General features: G+C 40.6%; 2 protein-coding genes across 2 annotated transcripts in view; both read right to left on the bottom strand.

Moving 5' to 3' along the window:
• Positions 1-2441: 2441 nt before the first annotated feature.
• On the bottom strand, positions 2442-5772 carry LOC135085259 (mucin-2-like). Its single transcript, XM_063980009.1, has 3 exons — positions 5692-5772; positions 4638-4677; positions 2442-4423 (listed from the first exon to the last, which is right to left on the bottom strand). The coding sequence occupies exons 1-3, from the start codon at positions 5737-5739 to the stop codon at positions 2571-2573; spliced, it is 1941 nt and encodes a 646-aa protein (XP_063836079.1). The 5' UTR covers positions 5740-5772; the 3' UTR covers positions 2442-2570.
• Positions 5773-17879: 12107 nt separating this feature from the next.
• The window catches only part of LOC135085167 (uncharacterized), a 41989-nt gene continuing 32266 nt past the window's right edge, over positions 17880-27602 (bottom strand). The window contains exons 20-27 of the mRNA XM_063979922.1: positions 24719-24878; positions 22384-22556; positions 21677-21836; positions 20791-20984; positions 19599-19704; positions 18942-19037; positions 18376-18503; positions 17880-17922 (exon numbers count right to left, since the gene is read on the bottom strand). Of these exons, the coding sequence (XP_063835992.1) occupies positions 17880-17922; positions 18376-18503; positions 18942-19037; positions 19599-19704; positions 20791-20984; positions 21677-21836; positions 22384-22556; positions 24719-24878 (1060 nt within the window). The remainder of the gene's footprint in view (positions 17923-18375; positions 18504-18941; positions 19038-19598; positions 19705-20790; positions 20985-21676; positions 21837-22383; positions 22557-24718; positions 24879-27602) is intronic.

Here is a 27602-nt window from a genome sequence, read left to right as displayed (position 1 = left end):
ATTAAACGCTCTCACTAGCGAGTACATCAAAAAATGACATTAAATGTGTGACGGATTGTACAGCGCCCCTAGCGGGAAACGTTCAAAAACTAACATTTTCATACATTTTTTAAACGCGCTGACTAGTGAGCGCGTTTAATGTAAACTCACACTCAGCCCACAGCTCCGTCTATGGCAGGGTTGGCGAACCAATGGCACGCGTGCCAATGATGGCACGCGACATAATATTTTGGGCACGCCACCAATCACAAATTCAGTAATTCAATAGTAAATAATGTGTTTTGATTATGAGCTATCGTATTTGCCGTCATCACTCACCAGTGGTGCCACTTGATAGCATTAGGTGTTAATTTAATGGCACGTGTCTATGACTACTTCAATTTTTTTTTAAATAGTGGCACGTTCAAACTTAAAGGTTCGCCATCCCTGGTCTATGGTGTAAGTACACTATGCGGGAAATTGACCGAGTCGTAATAGTGTGAACACCATCTGGGTTACATTCTTCTTCCCAACTGTGCGTTCGCCCAAACAGCCCATACTTCGGTGTGCGATCTAGAGTTTCGTCTCAGTAAGTTTTCCGCATAGTGCAACGAGGCTCCGGCTTCGAGGGTATCCTCAATCTTTTCTTCCAGTTATTTCATAGAGGTTTTCGCCCTGGTACCTAAGCACAACTGGACACCCGGACGCCTTTTCGGGTTTCCTCCATGCCGCTACTCAGTCAGCTCTGCTGATCAGAGAAGTACCAAGAGCGGCCCTCTAAAAAATGGGCCCGGGAAAATGCCCCGCCTCCACCTATGGAGATTTTAAAGAAATCTCCCTATGAGGACTTGACTCAATCCAAAAAACAATGGTAAAGTTAAATGAGACATGTAAAAGAGCTTAAAAGTCTAATTACAAAACATAAGTGCCACTTGTGGTCTAAACTGAAAAAATATTTTTGATTTTGATTTTTTATTTTAAATGATTAAAACATTTTCGCATTTTGATTGAAATAAAATTAAAAACAACATAAAATCCGGTCGAGTTAACTGCGCACCTGACAGCTGTGACGTAACATCGACGCTCTTTGTAACGCGGGAAGGTGTGCGGCTAAGGAGGGAGAGTCGCATTCGCATTCCAGCGAGGTCCGCAGTTAGCTCGATCGGATTGTAAGTACATTTTAAGTTCATAGCAGACTTATCAACTCGGAAAGGAATCAACACTGGAACGCCTATCATCGCCTTTCGTGCGCTGTCAAACGCGAGGCGAGGCGTTTACGTTACGGTGCGGATATGTGTGCGTTGCAGTATGGAGTTCCATACAAAGAATACTGACCGCCTCGAGTTGATACGGTTACGATCCTTTTCCGGGTTGATAAGTGTGTGACGTCGTCGCTTGCCTCTCTAACTGACGTAACTGACATTTAGCATAATTTTCAGCCCCCCTAGACAAAACGCACTTTTTGATCGAATCGAAAATCGATTCCGTCAAAACTCCATACAAATTAACTTTTTAAAAAAATAAAACCGACTTCAAATGCGTGAACACAAAAAAAAACTAAAAATTAAAAATATTGCGTATAAAAAAGTTCAACCCCAATTTTCCACCCTTGGGGGTGAAATATTTTCTTCAAATTCGCATGAAACCACCCTTTTGATAATATCTATTCAACAAAAAAATAATCGTTCAAATTGATTTATAATCGGCGGAGATATTGCGTATAAAAAAGTTCATCCCCAATTTTCCACCCTTTGGGGTGAAATATTTTCTTCAAATTCGCATGAAACCACCCTTTTGATAATATCTATTCAACAAAAAAATAATCGTTCAAATTGATTTATAATCGGCGGAGATATTGCGTATAAAAAAGTTCATCCCCAATTTTCCACCCTTGGGGGTTGTTTTTTCTATTATTAAATTTAAATGGGACCACCCTTGAGGTATTACCTATACGCCGAAAAAATATTTGTTCAAATCGGTTCATAATTGGCGGAGTTATCGCGTAACAAACATAGAAAAAAAAAAAAACATACGGGTCGAATTGAGAACCTCCTCCTTTTTTGAAGTCGGTTGAAAAGGGGCTTTTCGAGCACTTATCGACTGGTTTGCGATTATAATTTGCACTTTGTCTAGACCCACAGGCGATTAGACAGATCGATTTGTCTTTAAAATTGATTAAGATGGTGTAGATAACTCATTTTCGAAAAAAATGTCAGATACGTCAGTTAGAGAGGCAAGCGACAACGTGTGACGACCTTTAGGGCTATATTTCACCGGGACACCATGGCGGCGCAACCAGTCGCCGGCTACCAACAAAATGTATGCAGCTTTGCGCAACCAAACGGACACCAGGTGAGTAACTCTCTATAGAGCTGTATACATTTTGTTGGTAGCCGGCGACTGGTTGCGCCGCCATGGTGTCCCGGTGAAATATAGCCCTTATTCTAAAAAAAAACACCAAACAGTTCGAAACAGATTTATTATGACAAAGTTTACATCGAATAGACTATTGAAATGAACTATGTATATCAAGAACTAAGAGGTACTAAGATCGTTTGTAGAGGCGTTAGTGGAGGGTGGGTGAAGATGGCTTATTGAGTTGTTGGGGCCGCTGTAGATGGGGCTTCAGTAGATGGGGCAGCTGTAGGTGTGGCTTCAGTAGATGGGGCAGCTGTAGATGAAGCCTCAGTGGATGGGGCGGCGGTAGATGGGGCCTCAGTGGATGGGGCAGCCGTCGATGGGGCTACAGTTGTTGGGGCAGGAGTGGTTGGGGTAGCAGTAGAAGGAGCGGCAGTAGATGGGGCAGCAGTGGTTGGCGCGGCCGTAGATGGAGCCGCGGTAGATGGAGCGGCCGTAGATGGGGCTACAGTACTTGGAGCGGCTGTAGATGGGGCTACGGTGGTTGGGGCAGCTGTAGATGGGGCAGGAGTGGTTGGAGCAGCAGTAGAAGGAGCGACAGTAGATGGAGCAGCTGTTGATGGGGCTACGGTGGTTGGGGCAGCTGTAGATGGGGCTACAGTAGTTGGGGCAGGAATGGTTGGGGCAGCAGTAGAAGGAGCGGCAGTAGATGGAGCAGCCGTAGATGGGGCAGCAGTGGTTGGGGCGGCCGTAGATGGAGCCGCGGTAGATGGAGCGGCCGTAGATGGGGCTACAGTGGTTGGGGCAGCTGTAGATGGGGCTACAGTTGTTGGGGCAGGAGTGGTTGGGGCAGCAGTAGAAGGAGCGGCAGTAGATGGAGCAGCCGTCGATGGAGCCGCGGTGGATGGAGCAGCCGTAGATGGGGCGGCTGTAGATGGGGCAGCGGTAGATGGAACGGCCGTAGATGGGCCTACGGTGGTTGGGGCAGCCGTAGATGGGGCAGCAGTAGATGGAGCCGCGGTTGATGGGGCAGCCGTAGATGAGGCTACAGTAGGTGGAGCGGCTGTAGATGGAGCGGCCGTAGATGTGGCTACGGTAGATGTGGCAGCGCTAGGCACTGGAGGAATTGCTATAAAAAATCCTGGGTTGGCAGTGGCGATAGTAGCCGTAGCAGGAGCTATAGTTGGTGGAGTAACGGCCTGGATGCCTCTTGGATTAGCAGTCGCTATCGTGGCTACAGCGCGAGCGCCTGGCTTTACAGTTGGTGGAGTTACTGCTTGGATAACTGCTGGGTTTGCAGTAGCAATTGTGGCTGCAGGACTTTTTGCAGCAGCATTGGCTTTTGCAGGGATTCCTGGTCGTGTTCGTGGTGTGGTTTTGGGCCGGGGTGTGGTTACTGCAACCACAGTTGGTCGAACGGGACCAACAGTGGCTCTGGCTTGGCTGGGACTTGATTCAGCAACCACAGTTGGGCCAACTTTTGCTCTTGTAAGGCGGGGAGGAATTTTCACAGTTACTACAGTTGGTTTGACTGGTCTTACTGTCGCTGTAGGTGGCTGGTAGTTCGGCTGGATTGGAGACGGTGTAGCATAAGGCACGTTCTGCAATGCTGGGTGTCCTTGAGGCCATCCGAATCCGAAAGACTGGGGTTGGTATTGAGGAAGACTTTGGACATTAACGTGTGGGGGGTAGGATGGGATGTTCTGGGGGTGGGTATATTCTGGGTTGAAAAACGGGTGGTTTACGTATGGATTTGGACTGGGCAGAGCGGGGTGGAACATTGGTTGTGCTACAGGGTAGGAAGGTACCTCGTAAGGTCTTTCAATAGTTGGGGCGTGTTCCCAAACTGGTACAGCTGAAGGCACTGGGTTGATGTGGGATAAGTATTCGTTTTGGGCTTGAGCGTGTTCCCAGCCAGGTATGGCAGGAACTGGGTTGACGTGGGAAAGGTACTCGTTCTGGGCGTGGGCTTCTGGGTGATTCCAGTTGTATTGCGTGGGGTAGGATGCTTGCGACGCCTTCTGCTCATTCCATTGGGTGTACGCGTCTTTGGTTTCGCTTTGGATGTCGTTGGCTTTGGCTCGCGCTGTGAAATAGTATTGAATAAGTCAATTTAGCAACTAAAAATATGTAATAAGTTATTGTGAATCGGGAATTGCGTAAATCATGTATGAAAATAGAAAATACGGTAACAGCAGCATTTATGATATACGAACTACTCGTAGCCAATGGCTAAGTTTAAAATGGGTATAAATTATGTCCAAAATAAAACAGACTTTTGTATAACATGAAATATTTACCAAAATCAAATAAATTTGGAGCAGCGACGGCCGAGCCCACCTGAAAAAGTTGATGAATATACATTTTAGTATTTTCACATGATAAAGTTCTAGATATTTTAATTGATCCCTCCTAAACTATTCTTTATAATATTCGAACGACAGCGGGAATCGAACCCGCGTTCCTTGGATCACAAGTCAGCCAGCGACACCGTTCGGCTAATTTATCGTAGCTCTATAATAATACGATTGCAAAGTTTTCGTAACCGCAGCGTAGGACGACCATCCACAAGGTGGACCGAGGACCTCATAAAGGTAGCAGGAAGGCGCTGGATGCAGGCCGCCACCAACCAGCCATTGTGGAAATCATTGGGGGAGGCTTATGTTCAGCAGTGGACGTCCTATGGCTGAAATGATGATGATGAAAGTTTTCAAATTCTCATATCCGCACTAGTTACAGTACAGTGTTACAAATACAGTGAAGATTATGCGCAGTTAAGAATTCATTTTTTTTTCAAGATATATTGTTTTACCATATTCACACACACATATCCCAATGAACGTTAACAATCACTAACAAATTAATCCGCGTATTGCACACCATCAGGCCATTTAGTCTCCACTGCAGGAGCACGACTTTCCAATTTACTAGAGGCAAATGAAGGATATGGCCTACACTCCCCACGCTGGCCAGACGGTTGGGGAGGCCTGATGTTCGCATGTTTGTCCCTTAATCGCCTCTTACGTTATCCAGAGTGGGTGTGGTCCTACTCTATAACTGTCGAAAACACGTGGTGCGCACTTCGAGAAAAATATGTCACTTACACACTTTACTATCACTTGTGATGAACACTTATCTATTTTATAAAAGCGAAAGGTCACTGATTATCTGACTGAGACTCACTCATCACGAAATCTCAAAAACTACATGTGCTAGGAGTCTCCAATTTTGCATGGGGGTTCCTTTTAGCACGTAGGTACTCACTAAAAACGGAATTTACGAAACTCGTAAGTAAAACGGGACCCACGCGTACGAAGTCGCGGGCGGCTGCTAGTAAGTAATTATAAAACTCACCAGGCAAAAAGCAAAAACTTTTAAGAGCGCCATTTTATTTTTAACCATGTATGTTACATCAACAATATATCATGGCAAAATACTTCCAACAATGGAGGAACTCAAATATATATATTGTATGTTGACGCAGTATATTTGTCCTTCAAGTTATTTTAACAGTTGTTACCCAAAAAATAATTAAGCAAAATTCATTTTATGGCAGCAAGAATAAAAACAATTTTCGTTTGGACAATTTTGCGAGCTGAAATTCTGTAGTAAAATAGTATTTACTGAAAGAAGTAGGAATTCGAATAATACCTACTAACTATTTACTATGTTCTATAATTCGGTGAAACCTACCTATGTTATTATCATCATCATTTAACGTCCACTGCTGAACATAGGCCTCCCCCAATGATTTCCACATCGCCCGGTTGGTAGCGGCCTGCATCCAGCGTCTTCCTGCTACCTTTATAGTAGTCGGTCCGGAAAACGTAGCGTGCGGCGTCCACCCACTGGTACCATTGCCTTTTTATTTTAAAACTGGTAAAAAATCTAGTAGCCTCTAGTAGGAATTCAATATTTCTCTTGCCGGGCGAAAGTCCTGACCGCAGTGACCCCTGAAACCATTGAATAGATTAGAATATTGTTTATTTGGCACAATACACAATACATGATATAAGCACAATACAAGATTAAAACATCATAGAAAAAACAAAAAAGAAAAATAAAATAGATTTTAAGTGCCCTGTGCCAAAAAGGTCCCTGACTCAGCATCAGTCGTGACAAAGATGCCACGACACTGATTTTCAGCAAGGACCTTTGGGGCACTGGGGTCGCCGTAAAAATAAAAAAACAAACAAACACACAGATTATTACCTACCACATAAATACAAACAATAAAATCATAAAACAAAACATTGCACTCTTTAATGTACAGCAGGGTTGGCCTACACTCCCCACGGCCAGAAAGGGTTGGGGAGGCCTGTAGGCCTAGGATGCGCGCCGTGATAAGCGTTTATCACGCCATTTTAATAATTTTACGCGATAAGCCCATACTTTTGTCATATAAAATCGATAAGATTTTATCACGGCACGCATCCTAGCCCGGCAGGCATTTGTCCCTTATTCGCCTCTTACGACATTCACGTGAAGAGTAGCTATTCTACTCTGTCAGAACCACACTGCTATCGAATATGCTATGGCGTAGGTAACGTTTTAATTAATCCAATATATCGTCATTATTTACGTGCGCATTTTGCAGTTAATAATAGCTATACGTCTGCGCTAAGTACAATCAAAATTTATTTTGAACAGTTAAGTAGTCCGGTCTAGAACATACTAAAATACTAAAGTCTAGATCCTGCTAATGATGACTAAGCTTACGGGACTATTCCCACCGCTGCAACTCCTGTGTAGCCAGGATTTACAGCTTGACAATAAAAATCCAACCTGTGAGGTCCAGTTTGTTCCAGGAGTTAAATTGTCAGCAAAGAGGATCGACTTCCAAAGTGTACGTGGATGGCATTGTTGTGTTCCGGCAGTTGGAGGTAAGATAGCCAGTTCTGTGGTTGAGGATTCCGGGTGAAACTCGCTTCCACCTTCGGCCTGACCATCAGATGAGAGATTACAAGTCTGAGAGAGATATCTACGCACCATCTCATTCATGACCAAAGATATGTTTTTACACAAATTCCTAATCCCTACTAAGTATTATAAATGCGAGAGTAAATCTGTCTCGCTTTCCTAAACCACTGAACCGATTTTGATGGGCATAGAGATATTTTGACTCCCGGGAAAGGACATAGGATTGTTTTTATCCCGGTTTTTGAAACGGATGCGCGCGATACACTTTTTCTGACAGACAAAATTTCACGCGGGCGAAGCCGCAGGCGGAAAGTTAGTAAAATATTACAAAACAGGCGTGAAATTCCGCAAAATGATATCCGATTTCTAAACCAACGCCCTCAGCGGTCTAACCAAACAGTATATTGACGTCAACAATACAGCACCTGGTCAATTAAACAAATTATCTTTTGTCATTCGTTAAACTTACAGGTGCTCGCTTCTAATAGGCAAGAATAAAAGCAATTTATTTTCGGCAAATAGACTTCTAAAAAGCGATTTTACACGTACGCTACTAGGTACTGCTTAGTAATAACAGTATCAAGTATTACCAAGCAATTGGTTCAAATAACTTTTAAGTTCGATTCGAAAATTTACTAGAAAAAGTCTAATTAGAGGTGTCTTATGACTTTATACTTATTTATAATTTTATAATCTCTTCACATTTCTTTTTGTTAAAATATAAGCCGTTTCTTAGGCTGAGTTACACCACTTAACTTTGACCCTTTACAGTAAGGACAGTAGCATTGTTAAGTAGGTACTTATAAGGCTGGGTTGCAACATCTGACTTATACTTTAACAAACGTCAAAAATATGTCAAACTCCTTACAAAAAGCACCGTCACATAGCGTCCTCTCGTAGCGGACAGTCCAAAGTCTTGCCTAAGCGCATACCACCGAATTTTAGTTGACCGATAGTTGGGCCCGATTCTGATTTGTATGAAGAAGCGGCCGATACCAAATCGGTGTAATGTGCGCACTTTCATACATGTCCAACTGATTAACAGTCCGAAACAACTTCAGCCAACTAAAAGTCGATGGTCTGCGCTAATGTTAAAAATAATCTTTAGTTTTATTACAATTTATTATTAATACGTAAAGTTGACTTTCATTTTACAGCGCAGAAGCAGTATTTGTCTTTATTATCGTATACAATTACACGCTCTTTCATTGCTAAAATGTTTATTTAATGATGACGCTTTCGTAATCGGTGACTAACTATACGATATGAACCTTAACTTCGAACTCCTCGTATGTTCTTCAATGGCAGTTTAACTTTCCCCCGGGACAAACTTGACCTTCACTGGTAGGATTATTGGCGGTCAAGCTGTAGATCCTGGCTACACAGGAGTTGCAGCGGTGGGAACGAGAGGTGGGAATAGTCCCGTAGCAATACGAGTAGGTACAGTAAAGACCACCGACTATTCGCGTTTCTTACTAATTGCTGTTTTTCCCTGCCCACCATGAGAAAGTCTCATAGTACGTGCTGCCCATCACGAGAATTTCTCAAAGTAGGTACGTACAATTTTCATAAGTTACTTAGAAAATTGCCAGTCTATCAGATGACTAACATGCTATATCATCATCATTTCAGCCACAGGACGTCCACTGCTGAACATAGGCCTCCCCCAATGATTTCCACAATGACCGGTTGGTAGCGGCCTGCTTCCAGCGCTTTCCTGCTACCTTTATGAGGTCGTCGGTCCACCTTGTGGGTGGATGTCTTGCTGCTGCGCTTTTCGGTACGTGGCCTCCGCTCCAGAACCTTGCTGCCCCATCGGCCGTCAGTTCTGAGTAAAATGTGCCCTGCCCATTGCCACTTCAGCTTGCTATTGCTAATCATTGGGGGTGGTCTATGTTCCGCAGTGGACGTCCTATGGCTGAAATGATGATGATGATGACTGTAAAGTGATTAAATGGATATAAATATCTACTGAAAACATTTTATTGCATCAATACCTTGCAAATACGTCGCACATTAGCTACGCATATGAAATAACAACTGAATAAACTATTTGGATTTGAATTTGAAAAAAGTCTAGAAAGAAACATCATTGTATTGTATTGCATACCTCTATTTATTGTTTTTATTGAAATATTAAAAGTAAATAAGTAAATAGCTATTCAGGTATTTTCTATTAATATGTAAACTAGTTGTTGTTCGCTGTTTCGTTTGCAATTGCATGACCAATTGAGAATGTACTTGGGTGAAATCGTTCTGCCAAAAAATCCCAGATAGGTACGTCTTTTTTAATATAAAAATAAATCGTAAAATGTGTTGGTAAGCGCATAACTCAACAACGTCTGGAACAATTTTACCAATTCTTTTTTTTTTAAGTCCAAGGATGGTTTTTACAGCGAGAAAAAAATCGAATAATTTCCGAGCAAAATTCCACCCCTAACTAAGGGGGTAAAATGGGTTTCACGCGTACGAAGTCGCGGGCGGCCGCTAGTATTAAATAGTTATTTAGTCTCATTCTAGTTATTTTTAGGATTTTATCCCATGTTTTAATATTATATATCTATCATCATCTGGTCATTTAGTCTCCATTGCAGGAACACGACTCCAATTTACTTGAAGCAAATGAAGGATTTGGACTACACTCCCCACGCTCTGGTCAGACGGGTTGGATAGGGAAAAATAAAATTAATTAAAATTGGTAACAGACAATTAAATTAGCATTATTTTATAATAATACTAGCTTTCCGCCCGCGGCTTCGCCTGCGTGGAAATTTGTTTTTCACAGAAAACCTATATCGCGCACGTCCTTGTTCCAAAAACCGGGATAAAAACTATCCTATGTCCTTTCCCGGGACTCGAACTATTTCTATGCCAAATTTCATCAAAATCGGTTCAGTGGTTTAGGCGTAAAAGCCACACAGACAGAGTTACTTTCGCATTTATAATATTAGTATAGATTTTCATTGAATAAAAATTAAACGTACCTATTGTCTTTATAGAATACTGAATACTTGTAAAGTATTGTAATGATTAATGAAGAAACCACAGCGAAATGTGGTATGTGTTAAATATTAATATAAAAAATAATTATGAAGCTTCTAGTGTTGGTGTTACTGGTAAGTAGGTATTTTATTTATTTATTAATGCTTGGATCTTTGCATTATTCAGTTTGTCTCGAAGAGTAAAGTCCTATTTTAAAACGTTTTGATTTCGTGCAGGATTGAAGTTCTAAACTATTTCATATAGAAAATCCTATAGATTTTACTTGTTTTTTTTTAAATCCTTCCCGATTTTACATTTTATTTTTAATTTGCAGGTGACTTGCTGTGGATGTAGACCAAGTAAGTAATTGATTAACAGTATTATAACGAAAACTAGCTTTTGCCCGCGGCTTCACACGCGTGAAATTTAGTTTGTCACAAATCATCATAAATTATAGCCTAATCTAGGTTATAAACAATAATACTGTAAAGTTTCAACAAAATCCGTTCAGTAGTTTTTGCGTGAAAGAGTAACAAACATCCAGACATCCACACAAACTTTCGCATTTATAATATTAGTAGGATTACCACAAGAGAATCCAGGTAGAGGTGGAAGTTAGAAACCAGGACTCATCCTTACTACTATAATTTAAAGCCTGGATAAGAACAAGATTTTAAATAATTTATTGTATTTCCAGCACCAGATAGCCCAACGACAAAATGCGAAACTACAACGAATTCTCCGACGACCACGGCGGCTACCACGACTACCACTACGCCTAAAGATTCTACTACAACGACGCCTTGTAGCACGGCCACTACTCCTAGTACTACTGTCACTACTCCCACCACTACCGCAACTACTCCTACCACCACCGCAACTACTCCTATCACTACCGCAACTACTCCCACCACTACTATTTCTTCCACTACTGCTACTACTCCTACCACCACCACTACAACTACTCCTACCACTACGGTCACTACTCCTACCACTACTGTAACCACTCCTAAAACGACTATCACTACTCCTTGTACTACTGTCACTACTCCTTCCACTACGTCTACCACTACCACAACTACTCCTACCACTACTGTTACTACTCCTACCACTACCGCAACTACTCCTACCACTACTGTAACCACTTCTAAAACTACTCCTACCACCACTGTCACTACTCCTACCACCACCACTGCTCCTACCAAAACAACCACTGTTACAACCCCTTGCACCACGAAACCCCACAAAAACCATAAGTCCCACCCCAACCACCATCACAAACCAAAACACCCGAAAAGACACCATGACCACAGGAATAAGCCATGTCATCACAATCATCATCCAAAGAAGAATAATCATCATCAGTCGCCGCAACGTCACGGCAGGGAGAAAGAAGAGCCGTTCCATTTGAATTTAGGATCAATTTTGGATGTTAGCGTGGAATTGTAGATTTGTGTTATAAATAAAATGTTTAAATGTGTTTTACTTTTATTAAATTCCTTTGAAAATGTTTACTAAGATAATGAATTGGGTAAAGTAAAATTCATACATTTACCGAATATTTTTTGCATATTTGACACTATAGGTCGCGCAGCAAGAGATGAGGCGATGTATTATGTATTAACAATGATTTTAAAAGAATGTGTTACTTAGTGTTTTATTGAGTGACACTATTCTATTACTCAAAGGGAAAAAAAGATGTGGCTTGAGTAACAGTGTTACTAATCGGTAATTTTTTGACCAATGGGTAACAGTGTTACACAAAATGGTGTGACCCAACGGGAACAAACGGATTGATCGTTATGTATCTGTATAAGCTTAGGCCCGGTTTTTTGATTCGTTTATCCAATGGTCAAATTTGAGAGATGTCGAATGACAAGTGGTTGAATATCAGAAAAAAATTTTTTTCGAACAATGGTTAGCGTGACTTTTAGTACATTTTTTAAGTCATTTTAAGTTAATGTATCTATTATTTTATTCTCACGTTTTTTAACTATTAGTATACATTTTGTTAATATTTAACAATTAGTAGCAAAATTTAACAATTAGTTATTTTAACTAAGAATCAAAAAACTGGGCCTTTGCGCTAACGTCTTGCGTATTCTGACCGATTTGTATTCTGGGGGCTTAGTGTGAGTTTACATCAAACGTTGCGTAAAAAAAGGCATTAAATGTATGACGGATTGTACAGCGCCCCTAGCGGGAAACTTTTAAGAACTAAAATTTTCATACATTTTTTGACGCACTCGATATCGAATAAGTTTGATGTAAACTCACACTAAGCCCCCTGAATTCATATATTACATCAGTGTTAGTATGTGTTGGTGGACCGACGACATCAGAAAGCGCTGGACGCAGGTCGCTACCAACCGGGTAACATGGAAAGCATTGGGGGAAGCCTATGTTCAGCAGTGGACGTCCTGTGGCTGATATGATGATGATAGTATGTGTTGGTCTCAACACTCGTTGCGCGAACTATAGAAATGAAATAGTTGAGAGAAAAACGTCGATTTTTATTTGTGTTTTTAAAAGTTGTTCTTGATCCGCGAAATCAATTTTTCGTTCTTCGTGGTATATTTTTCTTTCATTTGGCAGTTTGCAACTAAATGAAACGAATTTTATTCCATCAATTATTTTATTTATTATCATCCATCAACGGTGCAAAATACATTAAAATTGTGTGGAAGTACTAGTTATCATATTTATTGTGGGTATCTTTAAAATTTATACAACCGACTGCATATCAAGCCAAACCGTACCTTATGTAGTTGTCATAGGTTCTAGGTATAAAAATTTAAAGCATGGTGTGCAGTTGATTGTAATATAGATTATTTCATTTTATAGATTGCAGTACACACAGCCACACTGTTAACTATACCTGTCCGTTTTTGCTCTCGCTCTCATCAAATGGTGATTCTTTGCGATAGAACGAGACGACATGACAGGCAATGGATAGTTAACACTGTTGCTGATGGTACATATAAATGGTTTACATATCATAATATAATATTATCGTTTGGTAAGAATACAGTCAGCGTCTAATAGTTTGTGACATCCAAAGTAGCGAAAAAGTTCGCAACACGTCTTTGTTACAATTGAAATAAGGTTGCTGTCAACATTTTTCGGCCACTTTGGGTGTCACAAACTATTTGAAGTTGATTGTACAAGACTGTGTTTATTATTTTTAAATTCTACGGCGATAATGTCGACATAAATATTTTGTATCACTTATGAAATTCAAGAAAGTGTTTTTGTCATTAAGTAGGTTTTAGTTAGGTATTATATTTAGATATAATTCACTACTTTGAGCACTTTTTGACATTTAAAAAGTTCAAAAGTCCTTCCAAGTTACAAAACGTTAAGAAAATGTAAAAACATTAGGCGTGTCAAGCGTGTCTATTAAAACTACCAAAATTACCTAAAACTAAATAAAACTATGTTTGTGAAGATCATCCGTTTTAAAATACTTTTAAAGCAAGTATTGTACCTTTTGAACTAAACACTTATTTCACTATTAGTCATAGCAGACTTATCAACTCGGAAAGGGGTCAACACCGTATCGCCAGAGTAAATACAAATGAGTAGGTCATCTTCATAGAAACGCACCGAGCGCGGTTTGTATGTGAGCGCGCCAATACGTATGCGGCGCGCACGCACACACTGACAAAATTTAGCGGGGATTAGCGGGGAGGTGCGCTGAATTTTGTCAGTGTGTGCGTGCGCGCCGCATACGTATTGGCGCGCTCACATACAAACCGCGCTCGGGCGTTTCTATGAAGATGACCTACTCATTTGTATTTACTCTGGTATCGCCTTTCGCGCGCTGTCAACTGCGAGGCGAGGCGTTTACGTTAGGTTACGATGCGTGCGTTGCAGTATGGGCTTTCATACAAAGAATACTGACCGCCTCGAGTTGATACGGTTAAGGCGATTAGAGTCCTCAATGACCTTGGGCGTTTGACCTTCACGCCGCGAGCAACACCCGCGTACCCCGCACCAAAAACTCCGATTTGACACCGATCAAAAATACACGGGCATAGGTAGATACAGAATAGAAGCTCTTTCTTCATACATTACACTGCCTATTATTTTAAACTTAAATTGATGAACCTTGATGTCGGTGTCATTTAACTCAGGCGTAAAGGTATTTAATAAAAATAACAAAATCCATGAACATTTTGTACGGGATAAAATTTTATTTTATTTTTCGTAAATTTTCTAATGCTTTTGTCGGTTCAGTCGTTCTCGAAATTTGAACAAACCCGACTTTATTTCAAGCTTTTATTTAGCTTGCAATTTATGATGTATGTAGGTAATTACATAAATGTTTGTTCGGGTGGAATCTTGCAAGCTGAATTAGTTAGACCAACTTCCTGACGATAACTAGGCTAGATGACAAAATTTCAATTATTTGTCCGTCAGACAGATAATTAGAAAATATTAGACTCAATTTTTTTATTTTCTTTCATAATTAAATATTAACAGTGCTACATCGAGTTGAAATGGCGCGATACGCCACGCTTGAGTAGAAGTTTTACTCAAATGTGACGTCACGCGAGATTTCAACTCAATATAATACTGTAATTATTCGATTATGGAAAAAAATAAAAAATATGAGTCTAATATTTTCTAATTATCTGTCTGACGGACTAAATAGAATTTCGATTTCATTACCCAGTCATCATCCCTATTGGAACGCATTAGTACCTAGTATTGTCTATGGCCTAAAAAAGCAAATGTTTCTGCTTTTGTCTATTGTCATTCTCTCTGTGTCACTTATGAAGAATGCCTTGCCTTTTAAGCATGCCTTGACGTCATGTGCCTCATCTTCTGAACTTTGGTGCGCTTCATCTCTTTAAATTTTCATAAGTTTAAAAATGTGAAAAATACATTTAGAGTTTGTTTTTGGTAAGTTCACCGACGGACTAATTCAAACTCTTGCTACTTTCTTGCTTTATCCACGAAACATCCCTATTCTTCGAAATTATTACGATCTACAAACGGAAAATTTCTGCTACTACGCCGCAGTAAATTCCCCATCATAAATAAAAAGATTTTTTTTAAAACAAGCTCTTGTATGCTAATAATTTTGGTTTCATGACATGCTCCTAAAATTCATCACCTTATAAGAGGATTTCAGTTATTATCTGCGAAACTTTTTAATAATATAGGTACGTTTCATGGTTTGGTAATTTAGGGAAGTTTATTTGCACTTAACATGAAAAATATGGTATCAATGTACTGTGTACCTATGCACCTTCAGTGGCAACAACAAGGTCTACTGAGTACCTATAGTCTACTAAAGGCATGAAATAGATTAATTTCACTAAAAATTAAAACCAACTCCAAAACGACTCACCAAAAGGTAGGCTGCCACCGACTCCGAAAATGGCTAATTTTGTAGTCAGTATCCAAATTTTTTAATAAGCTCTAATAGAACAATTCAATATCACTTTATCTTAATTTTTTTTAATGTGACAGGAGGCAAACGAGCAAACGGATCACCTGTTGGTAAATGATTACCGTCGCCCATAGACACCCGCAGACCCAGGGGCGTTACAGGTGTTATTTTTAATTGTGGTATTTTCGCGAAGAAACGTTTTGAAAATATAAATTGTTTTCTTCACGTAAATCGATTAAGTTACAGATTCTGACTAGCTCCTAATTTGGATACTGATTGCAAAGGCCTAGTAAATAAATAACGTAATAATTTTTCTACTTGTATTCATCTAGTGCAGTTGTTTTGGAGTCAATTATAGTTTTTTTACACTAATAGATTCTATTCAGGTAGAAAATAGCGTCTGAGCGCGTCATAATTCAATTGTATCATCTGACTGCACGTACTCTATGAACAATTCTGACATAAAATCTATTGTCGAAAACAAAAGCTGGGTTGCACCATCTTACTTCAACTTTGACAAGCGTCAAAAGTCTGTCTAACTCCATACAAAAAACACCGGTTATCGCCAAAGCTACGGTCAAAGTTAGGTCACGTCAGGTGGTGCAACTCAGCCAAAGAAAAAATTCATTTTGATCGCTAATGTCAGTTTGCAGCGAGTGACACAACCTCCCCGTCTGAAGGCCAGCGGCCGACTGCCGCCCGCACCCCGCGAAGGCCCCCTCAACAGCAAAACGTTCGGAATTTATCAAAAGTAAAATTTATGAATTAAAGTAATGTTCGATTGAAAAACGCAACGTGTCATTTAAAGATTAAAGAATTCCTAATCTATTCGTGCAAAAATCTTTTAAATTAACATAGCCGTTTTGGAGGAGTAGGGAATTTAAGTAAAAAATCGATGTCCCGTATTTATTTTTTTAATCCAAAACAAAGAGACGTAGCGAAAATTCAAACGTCACAAATGTAGTCCTTGAACTGTTGTAGAACATATATTTTTTTCAACTATTTCTATCCAGCAGTAAAAGAGGAGTAGGCTTTACAAAATGCCCATTTGGCGCGGATTGAGGACACTAATCGCCTTAAGATCCCTTTCCGGGTTGATAAGTGTGCTACGTCCTTTACTCGAAATCGAGTAGTAAATTTGCATTATTTGAAATTTTCTATACCTATCTCTACTACCCTCTCACTCGTGGCAGGATATTAGTGTGTGAAAGAGACAGATAGATTTCATATCGTCAGATATGGTTTTTCAAGCATAATAAATTAAAAAATACTAGACTGTTATTAATAATTCAAGGAACGTGTTCCGATTAGAAAAGTACTAGAAATATTAATAATTTAGATCTTAATTAGAAATTGTACTGGACTAAAGAAATATTAAACATATTGACAAGACAACAAAGAAAAGAAATAAAAAAGAAAATTAATCAAATCACAATTCAAACATGTCTTAATTTTTAGGTTAGTGAAGAAAATATTATTATAACGAGTTTTTTTGTAAATATATATTTTGAAGTAAATAAAAGTATTGCAAATAAAACATTTGGACAAATGTCATAGACAATTTGAATTGAACATAAAACATAATATAACATTCATTTTAACCAAACCTTTTTAACGAATCAAACAAACATCTTTCCGTAACATAATAATTTGCATTTTTAAATGTTTTTCAAATAATTATAATATTTTTTTATTTAACCGAGAAGTTTTGTGTTTTATAATAAAGAAAACAATAAGTACACACAAGTCACACAACATCTTCATTTTCAAGTACCTTTATAATATTTAGGTTTCTATAATACGAGTTAATCTTGCTATTTTAGCAATTCGTCAAGTGAAATTCGTGAATTTCTTATACATATCTAAATAGTGTATAAATCCAAGACAATACCTTGAAAATATTTAGCTATCTAGTATAATGTGATATCTAGTAGAAAAGTTTCAGCAGTACAAGCGTTAATTATTTAGTATCATATGAAAAGAATCTACTTTGGGGATTAAATATTTGACCTAAGTGTACTAACATTTAAAATCGTTGCATTTTTAATACAAAAAAATCTTATCCTTTTAATTAAAATTGTGCCTATTTTTATTAATTAAAATGTATTTTAACGTCAGTTTTTATTATTCTAAAAAGATGTTCGTGAAAATATCAGTGTATATGATTATATCGTCGAGATACAGTGCCGATCGGCAAAATAATAATTCAGTTTATTCCTGACATGTTAAGTTTTGTCGTTCAAGGGACGTAGGGGAATACTTGCGTCACTCTCCCAATGCCTCTGTAACAAAAAAATTACATGATATTAATCAAAATCTTTAACATTTTTGTTGATTGGTATTTGATAGTAGCCATTAAAGGTATCAAAAAGCTGACAGAGGTGACTGAGTCTGCCACTTCTTAGCACCAGTTGAAATGTTGTCCCGAAGTCGTGGTAAGGCAAGGTTTATTAAAATTTGATGTGTATTGTAAATGTCCTGAAAAGGGCCTATACAGGTTGGAATTTTGTTATGCCACCTGGAGGGAAAGTACTCTCTATACTGTAGACATAAAATTATACTCAAAGAAAACATTCAAAATTTTGACTCTTATAAAAATATCACCGTTTTGAACTTGAAAACGGTGATATTTTTATAAGGGTCAAAATTAATCGATGGCTACAGGGTTATCCATTGTTTTTGGGACACCCTGTATGTTCGATATAAGGTCATGGTAAGTACAAAGTGATCCATACCTGGTCCCCTGTCCCGCCGTAAGCAGCAGCCGCCGGCCCGTGACCAGGTATTCAGGATTGCGCGTGAAACGGAACACGAGCGACGCGCCGCTTCCCGCTCGCACCTCGTTATTGCGGGACAGGATGCCCTGGGAACATATTTGAAAATAGTTAAAATGAATTAAGAATTGATTTTTCAATAATCGAATCTTTTATCTGAAAAATTAAATTGGCCTATTGATTGTTTCTGTATGGGAAATGTGTCAAAATGTAAATTTTATTCTTCTGATAAAAGATATCTGACGGTTGAAAAATCAACCCTAACCCCCTTACTAATAAAACTCGCTTGTTGAACAGTGTTTTAAAGTGATGTTTAGTATGGAAATGTCATTTTAAAACAGTGTTCAACAACTAAGGGTAAGTCTCAAATTTATTTATTTATTAAGTGCTCGCCTAGTTACTACCAGACTATAGAAAAATATTTTAACATTTAATTTTTTTTTCAAATGTTAGTAGGTATGTAATAAATTATTTTCAAGCGTTAAGTTTTGGTCTAATATTACACACACCCTGTCTGTAACGCTTACCTCGATGATAGCGGTCTGTCGCACGTTTCCAACGTGCACCGTGCATTGGAAACCGGGGTAAATCGCTGTAGAGTGCCTTAGCACGTGCACTGACGCCTGTACAAATAATCACATACTTTAGTTACTATTAAAATAATAATGTTTGCTTACAAAAGTAAGTAAAAACTTAACCTTGGGAGCGGTAAAGATTTCATCAAAATCTGTTCAGTACTTTTATGATATCGCACACCTAGACACACTGTGACGACAATACGGCTGCGTTTCCACCAGATACGTGCGAGGATGCGTAGCGAGGGAGAACCAATAGAATCGCTTCATTTAGTGATGGTTGGTGGAAACGCAGCCTAAGCTGGGTCTCCAGCGCGTATTTTCTTACACAATCAACAAAAACATGTCAACATTCAACATTTTTTGTAGGCAATTTCGTTGATATTGATATGTTTTTGTTGACGGATTTCTTTATTTAGAAAGCTGCTTGAAAGCTTACAGAAAATCCAACCCGTTGAGACCCGTGTTTCTTTATTTTAGTTGAAATGGAACGCGATACACTAAAATCTTGTTTTGTTGATTGTGTCCCTACTGGGCAAGCTATATTTGGGACGTGTATATCCCTGGAAAGGGCCTATGTACTGAATAAACATTTGAATTTGAACTTACCTGGAAGAATATGCACCCCCTAGGATTATTGGGGTCTTCCAACAGTACCGCATCTCGGCAGGTGCACTCCCCGTCTGATTTGTCCTTCTCGCCTTCGCTGTCAGATCTACAAGAAAAAATAGATAAACAAATATTATTAAACTTTTACACAGCGCGATCTAGCCCCAAACTAAGTAAGATTTCCACCAAGAAAAGCGGAGAAATGTTTTGAATAACCATTTAGATTTTCATCCTAACTGAATGACATCTGATTGGTTGTTCAAAACAATTCTCCGCTCCGCTCTGCTTTGGTGGAAACCGGGCCTTAAGCATGTATAGGTCGCGCAATGAAAGTTGAGGCGAACGCATACTGACACTGATGCAATATTTTATTACAAAACAAAACACATTACATTACACAATTTTAAGTTTATGTAAATATATTATAAAATTATTGTTTATTGAATAAAAACTAACACATTACACATTCAAGTTGAAATTTGAATTCACTTATTACCTCGCTCTTGATAAAGTGTGCAAGCGAGACAGAAAACACTTGTCAGTGAGACTACGCAAGATGTTAACGCGACGAGCGTACACAGATCTATGCTTGTGTTGATCAACTCTCGCTGCACGTTCTATACGAAAACTAATTGAAATGGCGAAAATGTGACCCCTCCCGTGTCGGTCCCATACCTCAAGCAGTGACTGTGTTAAGCTAGACTTATAATTATAAAAGCAATACGCAAAAAGTCTGAGGTAAAAACACGCGGGCAAAGCCGCGGGCTATCCCATAGCTAAGTCTCGTTCGTTAGTTCGCTTCACTGATTTGATTTGATTTGATTCAGCCGAAAGACGTCCACTGCTGGACAAAGGCCTCCCCCAAGGATTTCCACAATGAACGGTCCTGCGCCGCTCGCATCCAGGCACCTCCCGCGACCTTCACCAGATCGTCGGTCCACCTAGTGGGAGGCCTGCCCACGCTACGTCTTCCGGCTAGTGGTCGCCACTCAAGAGCTAAGGTCCAGAACAGACGGTGAAACGCAACTGCAACGAAACTGCAACTGCTAGTTACTTTTGAGTTGCATCTAAGTTTCTGCCATAGCGTCCGTTGAGAGAAACTTTTAGTTTCAGTTTCATTCATCAGAATCATCAGAAAGTTCCAGTTTCGTTGCAGTTGCGTTTCACCGTCTGTTCTGGGCATAAGTCTCACCTATAAACATCCTCTATCTTGTCCACGCTCTCGCTGTCCGACTTGTAGATGTTCTGGTCGTTGTCTATGGCCTTGGTCAGGCAGTTCTCAACGTTGGCCAGGTCTTGGAGTAGGTTCTTGTTTTTCCGGCGAACGTTCTTGCGATTTTTCTTGTCTTTGGCGTTCTGTTGATGGTTTAGCACTATTTCTTTCGCCTGGAACAATAAACAATAAATTATTTATATAAGGAACAAAAAGGTGCGGTTTTGTTCTCCAGTCGATGAAGCACTTGATGTCGTGCCCAGAGTGAGCCCGAGGCTGGCGCAGTGGGAACCAGCAGGGCTACTCCGAAACGCTGGTTACGTATCGGGTCTATCTGTCACTGTCGCTCATGCTGGCATCTCGGTTTGCGTGAGAGGGATGGCTACATTAGACACTTTGGATAATGTGTTTTGGAGTAAACCCGCGGTAGTTAGATCGTGCGGACTGACTACTCCTAAGCATCTATAGGCGCCTGGTGCTTTTAGCTACTTCTACCAGCGCGACTCGTAGTACGAGTCGCTGCTACGAGGCTACGGTACTGCTACGAGCACGTCTTGTGCTACGGATTCGTAGCACATGCCTTCATAGTGCTTGATAGACGATCTCTTTAGCAACTATGGGCGCCTGGTACTTTTTCGACTGCTGTCTACGCTTTTACCAGAATATCTCCAACTCCTGAGTGGCTCCTCTGTTCTGCTGCTCGCTACCTCCTAAGCATCTGTGGGAGCCTAGTACCTCTTGCTACTTCTCTCCTTTGAAGAGTGGAAGAAGTGTCATTTTACAGTCATCTAGGGCTTCTGTAGCTGAAGCTGTGAAACCTCCTGTGTCCTTATGGAAGCCTAGTACTCTTCCCAACTTGTCTCACCTGATCATTGCTCTTGCAAGCGCCCACGCAAGCGCCAAACTTGACCGGCTTGGCGTCTCCCTCGGGAGCTCCCAACAGCACCATTCCCGCTCGGAGCCTGACAGCCCCTTGTCCCGGCGGGAGCGCGAGCCCGAGGCTGGCGCAGTGGGAACCAGCAGGGCTACTCCGATACGCTGGTTATGTATCGGGTTTATCTGTCACTGTCGCTCATGCTGGTATCTCGGTATGCGTGAGAGGGATGGCAACATTAGACACTTTGGACAATGTGTTTTGTTGGAGTAACCCGCGGTAGTTACATCGTGCGGACTGAAATACTCCTAAGCATGTATAGGAGCCTGGTACTTTTAGCTACTTCTACCAGCGCGACTCGTAGTACGAGTCGCTGCTACGATGCTAACAGTACTGCTACGAGCGCGCATTACGGATTTAACACGTACTTTGCGGAGTGCTGTCTACGTTTATACCAGAATATCTCCCACTCCTGATGATGAAGTGACTCTTGGCTATGAAATCCAATACGATGGTCTGGTCTTCTTGGCTGCCTGCTACCTCCTAAGCATCTATGGGAGCCTAGTACCTCTTGCTACTTCTCTCCTTTGAAGAGTGGAAGAAGTGTCATTTTACAGAGTCATCTAGTGCTTCTGTAGCCAAACCTGTGATGCCTCCTGTGTACTCATGGGAGCCTAGTACCTCAAGCTACTCCTCACCTGGTCATTGCTCTTGCAAGCGCCAACACAAGCGCCAAACTTGACCGGCTTGGCGTCTCCCTCGGGAGCTCCCAACAGCACCATTCCCGCTCGGAGCCTGACAGCCCCTTGTCCCGGCGGGAGCGCGAGCCCGAGGCTGGCGCAGTGGGAACCAGCAGGGCTACTCCGATACGCTGGTTACGTATCGGGTTTATCTGTCACTGTCGCTCATGCTGGCATCTCGGTATGCGTGAGAGGGATGGCTACATTGCTACTTCTAGTGGTGCGATTCGTAGTACGAGTATGGAATCGCTGCTACGGTACTGCTACGAGCGCGCATTGTGCTACGGACTCGTAGTATTAGTATAAGATCCCGCTATACAACGACCTTCACCGAGATGCTTATTTGATGAAACATATATATGCATTGTCTTTGCCTCAGATCATAGAAGGGAATAGATGTGAAACGGGGGCGTGGCGCGTGTCTCCGCGATATGCCCAGAAACGAACATCGCCCGCGACGCCAGGTTAGTCGCGATTCAGTCGTACTGAGGAAATGTTCTCCGATATTGTTGGAAAATGCGTCGTAACGTGCAATAACATAAGTGAAACGAAGAACTACAGGAACAATGAAGTCATTTACCACATGTAAGTATTGCAAATCCATTGGTATTTTGCTTATAAATAAAAAAAACTAAACATTTTTACGAACGAATTCAGTGCCGTGACATTTACTGCGATATCGAAATTAGTGGTGATAAAAATTCAAACACGTTGTACATTGACGATTTAGTTAGCAACCACTTTATGTCATGCGTAACTACTGCGCAATGTATTTTATTTCTTCCGATATCCACTGACGCGTGAAAATACACAGTACGGCCGCATGTGCCGGTCGTAACATAGTGCAGGGCTCGTGTTCTAATACGGTTTCCTATTATCGATAAATAGAAGTAAATTATTATTTTCTATTTTCTAATTTTGAATGAAAAAATCATTAGTTGCTTGCGATTTTTAAGTTTTTACAAAAACAATAACAATAGTAGAAGGGATTATTACTAATCCCTTCTACTATTGTTATTGTTTTTGTCAACTATGTAATTACTATAAGAGCTAGTTGAAAGCCTAATATAGGCATTATTTTCGATAAACATAGGCGGTACGAATTTCGCCATAATTAAAAAGTTAATGCGCGATAGTAGTTAATAATAATTACAGTGATCCTGTTATTATTATTAAAGTAAATAATAATATATTACCAATATTGTAAATACTGGTAAAAATCGCAAGTACCTACTTAACCCATGACTTTTCATACAAACTTTGTCAGTCTATAACTTCTATACTCCATCGATAACGACATTGAGCTTTGGTTGGGGTAAATTAATATAAGGTAACTTCATTTAGTCCCAATAATTGATTCTGAGTTTTTCGTCCATACAAAATGGAACTGACTCCTTTATGCAAAAATCGTTAAAGAACATAATAATAACGTATAATAATAAAAAGGTTTTCATACAAGCATTTTTTAAACCAATTTCGAGCCTTGCCCCCAGGATTTAAAGTATCGATATCTTATCGACTCCATTTTATCTTTCTTCTCTCTAATTGCTTTTTTCAAAGTGTGCGTCACGTCACGCGGCCATTGATTGGCCATAAGGCACGCCTTCTGGCCAATCACAGCACTTTTAAGCCGGTTGCACATGTTGTCGTAGACTCTCAGTCGCTTTGTTTTTACACAGTTGAATGTGTGTGTGGGAGCTGTGGTGGGGGAAATGTGGGGACACTGGTTCTCGTTGTAGTTACGCGCGACTTCATATCTATTCTCTTTCTATGATCTGAGGTCTTTGCCCTACATAGTGCTACGAAACGTAGTTGTTTGCAATGAGAGCTCTTTCTCAATTATGGGCGCCTGGTACTTTTAAGAGTGCTGTCCACGCTTTTACCAGAATATCTCCAACTCCTGATGATGAAGTGACTCCTGGCTATGAAATCCAATATGATGGTCTGGTCTTCTTGGCTGGCAGTCATCAGCTGCCTCTGTAAAACTGCTGGCTAAGCATCTATGAGAGCCTAGTACCTCTAGCTACTTCTCTGTCATTTGGCAGTCATCTTTTTTTTTCTTTTTTTTTTATGTGATAGGAGGCAAACGAGCAAACGGATCACCTGATGACCACCTCTAGACTAGAGCCTCTGTAGCTGAAGCTGTGAACCCCCTGTTTAGCTATGGAAGCCTAGTACCTCTCACCTGATCATTGCTCTAGCAAGCGCCCACTCACTTGGCAGTCATCTAGGGCTTCTATAGCTGAACCTGTGATACCTCCTATGTGTATTTCTGGGAGCCTAGTACTCTCACCTGGTCATTGCTCTTGCAAGCGCCCACGCAAGCGCCAAACTTGACCGGCTTGGCGTCTCCCTCGGGAGCTCCCAACAGCACCATTCCCGCTCGCAGCCTGACAGACCCTTGTCCCGGCGGGAGCGCAAGCCCGAGGCTGGCGCAGTGGGAACCAGCAGGGCTACTCCGAAACGCTGGTTACGTATCGGGTCTCTCTGTCACTGTCGCTCATGCTGGCAACTCGGTTTGCGTGAGAGGGATGGCAACATTCGAAGCTTTGAAGTAACTCCGCGGTTGTGGTAGATCGTGCGGACTGACTACTCGTAAGCATCTATAGGAGCCTGGTACTTTTAGCAGGCCTCCGTCACTCGCCTATGCCGGCCGAGATAATTACCTACAGCGCGCGACAACTTCAAGTTGCAAATCAGTCAAGGCCGCCACGCGCCGTGACGCGCCTGTGAGCACACGCGTATTTCTATACACGCTCGGTCGATTATCGTCGCAATCAAGGTTTATTGTTCCAACAGCACTGTTATTCTTCTTTAATGGAAAATCGTAATATTTAGGAATAATAATTAACTGTAGTTGTAGGAGATTGGGATAGGAATGGGATGGGATACCTTCGATTGAGCAGACTCCACAGGACGGTCCAAGCTTGGTTCTTCTTTCACTTTCACAAACACTTGAATTTTTATTGAGATGAGTTTAGCGCGCGATTTGTGTTTATTTGAATTGGTTTATTTTGGATACTTATTTAGTATTAACGCCCAGATAGGTAGGCGAAGCGGCGCGTTGCGATGCGAGAGCGAGACTGAAGGTGGGAGGGAGAGGATAGGAAAAGGACTGTCAGAATGAGTGATAGAACAGTGTGACATGAGTTTGAAATGTATGAGGTTTTAATGCTGGCGCGTACAACTCCCCCGGCCTAGAGGTCTTCCTCTAGATTGAGTAGCGTTTGTAAAAAAAAGTTAAAAACGTAAAAAAACATGCGTTAGAGAGAACTAAACGAGTTAAATTAGCGTTAAAGTTGTGTTAAATTAAAGTTAAGGTTAAAATAAAGTTAAGAACATTATTTGAGTTACTGTAAAGGAAGGGGACAAACTCTAACTACAGGCCGAACATAAGTACCGGTTGCAGTGCGAATCTTTAAGGTGCGAATGATTTTGTCCTTTCCGGGATATACTTCCACAACCACACCCAATGGCCAACAAAGAGGATGCGCATTGTCATCTTTTATAACAACAACAGAGCCCACATCTATCGGTTTGGTCACCGTATTCCACTTTTCACGGCGTTGTAGAGAAGTTAAATACTCCTGACTCCAGCGACGCCAAAAGCTTTGCACTAATTTATTGACTAACTGATAACGCGTTAACCGATTGTCAGAAATATCAGAGACATTCTCTACTGGTAAGAATTTCAGTGGAGTTATATTGAGAAAGTGATTGGGAGTGAGAGCGGATATATCAGATGGGTCAGAGCTAAGAACACACAATGGTCTACTATTCAATAAGCCTTCTATTTGTACAAGTACAGTGTTGAACTCTTCGTATGTTAACACTTGAAGACCAATAACTTTATAAAGATGCGTTTTTACATAACGAACATTTATCTCTGTGATGCCGTTAAAGTGCGGACCATATGGTGGACTATGAAGAAACTTAATGCGTTGTTCAGCCAAATGTGAACTTAAATAATTTTTGTGAGAGTCAGATTCCAAAAGAGCGTAAATTTCGTCAAGCTTGCGTTTAGCGCCAATGAAGTTAGTACCTCCGTCGCTATATATCATGGAAACGGGGCCTCTTCTACAAATGAATCGACGAAAAGCGGCGAGAAATAGATCAGAGCTTAAGTCTGAAACTAACTCTATGTGTAGAGCCTTAGTTGTAAGACAGCAAAATAAACAAATATAAGCCTTCTGGCTTTTAACACCTCTGCGGCGAATGTGAGTAATAAAGAAGGGACCTGCATAATCGACCGATGTATAAACAAAGGCTTTAGCTTCTGAAACGCGAAATGATGGCAAGTCGCCCATAAGAGGGTTTGTAGATTTAGGGTTTAAACGAAAACAGATATTGCATTGATGCACTCTTTGACGTACTAAGTTACGTGCGGAAAGTATCCAAAATTTCTGTCTAAGCAGACTGAGTAGAAGTGAAGGACCAGTATGTAAATTACATACATGAAAGTAATCAACTAAAAGTTGAGTGAAGCGATGTTTAGGCGATAGAATGATTGGATGCTTTTGTCCATAGTTGAGTTGAGAGTGAGTGAGTCGACCTCCGACACGAAGTATATTATCAGAGTCAATGAAAGGGTTAAGTTTGAGAAGCGATTTGTTAAAGGGTTTATTATTTTTAATTGCGTGCATATCTTGAGTAAAAAATAATGCCTGTATATGGCGTACTAAATAGAGTTCAGCGAGTTCTAAATCAGAGGATGTAACCACTCCGTTTGAACGTAGTATTTTAGCGAAGCGTAACACGTACACAGTAGCGCGTAATAATTTTGGGTACGTGGAAATGCGATCAATTAATCGATCGAAAGGGTGAGAGTTCGATTGAGAGCTTGTCTCTGAAACAAGAGCGATAGTTTTCTCTTCCAGTCGAACACTGTTAGATGAAACTTGAAATGGCTCGATAGGCCATTGCGAGATTGGCTGAGCTGTCCATTGAGGAGAGTGAAACCAATTTAATTGATTTAATAATGCTTTAGGAGTTACAGGTCGCGATATTACATCTGCAGGATTTTCATTTCCATTAACATGATACCAAATTTTGGCGTTGAGTTTCGAATTAATTTCAGTAATTCTATTCGCAACAAATGTGTGAAATTTGTACGCGGGAGAATGTATCCACGTGAGAGTGACAGTCGAGTCTGAAAATGCGTAAATTGAGTTAACAGG

This window comes from Ostrinia nubilalis, chromosome 28 (assembly GCF_963855985.1).
Source record: "Ostrinia nubilalis chromosome 28, ilOstNubi1.1, whole genome shotgun sequence".
Lineage (NCBI taxonomy): Eukaryota > Metazoa > Arthropoda > Insecta > Lepidoptera > Crambidae > Ostrinia > Ostrinia nubilalis.
This window is presented reverse-complemented; position numbering and strand designations above follow the sequence as displayed.